General features: G+C 30.4%; 1 protein-coding gene across 1 annotated transcript in view; it reads right to left on the bottom strand.

Annotated features, from left to right (window-relative positions):
* The window catches only part of LOC108686994, a 72,637-nt gene that overhangs the window by 11,360 nt on the left and 58,869 nt on the right, over nucleotides 1–2,408 (bottom strand). The window contains exons 4-5 of the mRNA XM_018192542.1: nucleotides 1,684–1,901; nucleotides 284–510 (exon numbers count right to left, since the gene is read on the bottom strand). Of these exons, the coding sequence (XP_018048031.1) occupies nucleotides 284–510; nucleotides 1,684–1,901 (445 nt within the window). The remainder of the gene's footprint in view (nucleotides 1–283; nucleotides 511–1,683; nucleotides 1,902–2,408) is intronic.

Genomic DNA, 2,408 nt, shown 5'->3' with positions numbered 1-2,408 from the left:
CTACTATTTAAAATGATTATATAGATATATTATGAATTAGATATATTATGAATTTATTCCAATATTTAACAGTAGAGAAAATAAAAAAATATAATATTCTCGATCAATAAAAAAATTATTATAATTGAGCTTCAGTTTCTCACCAAAAAATCACTTAGTCTTAGGATTAAAGATATCGCTTGAAATTTGGAGATTTGTATATTTTTGTACTTTAGTAACTTCGAACAATTGAAATTAAATAAACATCTCTTGCAATAATTTGACATTTTTTATCAGCACTTACTTGAGCGAAAATATCTTGCGTGCGTTTCAATTTGTACAAGAGGACGATGTACACGTCGATCATGTAGTGGACGTGATGAGACTCCGAGAGTGACCGCAGCTGATCGCTTCGTCTGAGGGAGCGCACACACGCGGCGGCGAGGTTCACCGCTATGTCCTCGCAGCGGTCCTCGCAGAGTATCTTCAGTCTCATCGTCAGCAGCTCGCCATCCTCCGAACAGCAGAATTCTGAAAGCACATTTTCTTGTGATTGCCATTCAATAACGCCGCAACTATATACAGGATGCGAAAAAAACTATATATCGTTGATGAAATCATTTGCTAATTAAATTTAATTATTAAAGAACTTATTCAGGCACCACTCACTATTCTCGGTCGGAGTTAAAATAAAATCAAAAGCGCCAATTCGATCACAATTAAAATAAAATAAACATCATAAATGTAGAAAAAAACATCATGTATGCAGAAAACAAAAGTTTCTCGAATAATATTGGTATAAATGATAATGATATAAATGACACTTCTAGTTTTCTCTATGAATTCGCGATATACAACGATTTAAAGATAGCTGAACAAAGTTAAGAAATCGAAGAGACACAATTGGACAAGTAAAATAATCTTGTCAGTGATTGTATTCAAGAATAATTAGATTATTAAGAATCTAATATAGAGAGATAGATTATTATCGTATATTTGTATCTATCAATGTATGAATAAATTTGTCTTTAAAATAAATGTAGAGTCTCCGGAAAATTGCTTCGTTTTGTGTGTAATTTTGAATTATATTTTTTTTATATTTTTAGAAAAACAAATAAAACTTTATTTTTCTATCTACAATTAATGCTAAAAAAAATATGCATACAAAATGGAGAATAATTATCATTCCCAATTTTTATATTTAAAATTAAGATTCCATGAACCTCCACATCAACCAGTAGGTAACATAATTAATCTGGCACATTTAATTACTGAAGCACAGTATAATAAGTCCCAGGTACTATAAACATAATAATATTTTCCAACTGTTAATAAAAAAAGTTTTAAAATGATTTAAAATAGATTCTCAATTTTATTGATATAATTTGAATATAATTTAAAGATCGAAAATTTAAAATATTCTAAAAAGTTCATGTTACCACACAATTTAAGATTAATTCTTAGCTTAACTGTGATTTTTAATAAACTTCACTTTAATAATCGTGCTACATTTCATTTCTATTTTAATAACGCCGGGTTAAGTTAAGGATTAGACAAGTGCGCGCAAATATACTTGTTCAAACAACCTACTTTTCCAAGATTGGGTACAAGATGATATTATAAGATGATACATGATCTTTTTATTCATATTTAAAACGGCATTAAAACCATTATATATCGAAATGATAATTCGTCTTTTCTTACCCTCCTCATGTTCGGAATCCGGTTGGCCGTTAAATATGCTGTCGAGGCCGGGATGCGTCCATGGATTGTTCGCCAAAGCCCGCAAAGTGGTACACCTGGATGCAGCGGGATGTTGCACCAGCTGAGTTATACACCTCGCCAGCAGTACGTCGAGGTGTGTTTTGGAGGCTGGTGACAATTTCGGCCACTCCCCGCGCAATACAATTGTCAATGTATGTCTGCACAAAGAAGGATAATAGTGAGTCGCAATATGAAAAAACATAGCAGCAGGACATGTTTGTACGGACTTGTTTTCCAACATTTTGCGCCCTACATCGACGGTGCCTATCACGAAGCTGAATGTTAAAATAAGAAGAGAAGAGAGAAAGAGATATCTACATTTTGGAAAATCAGAATTCCTGCATAGAGTTTAAGGAGTTGTAAGGCAAATGCAATATGTTAAGAATTACTTGAAAAAATTATTCTAAATTGCATTTAAAAATAATACAAAAAAATTAGAGATCTGACCATCTGAAAAAGTTATTTCAAAAGTTAGTTCAATAAAAAATAATATTTTTAAAATTTGTACTCTAATAGAAATATATGAAAATGTATTATAAAATAATGATAAAAATCTCAATTTAAATTTAAAAATATTTATGTAAAGTTACATTGAGATGCAGACATTAATTGTTCAATAAATAAATAAAATATTTGTTATAAACTAATTAATGAATTTCAATGAA

The sequence above is a fragment of the Atta colombica genome, unplaced genomic scaffold, assembly GCF_001594045.1.
Source record: "Atta colombica isolate Treedump-2 unplaced genomic scaffold, Acol1.0 scaffold198, whole genome shotgun sequence".
Lineage (NCBI taxonomy): Eukaryota > Metazoa > Arthropoda > Insecta > Hymenoptera > Formicidae > Atta > Atta colombica.
The sequence above is the reverse complement of the archived record's forward strand: the minus strand, read 5'-3'. Positions and strand labels throughout refer to the sequence as shown.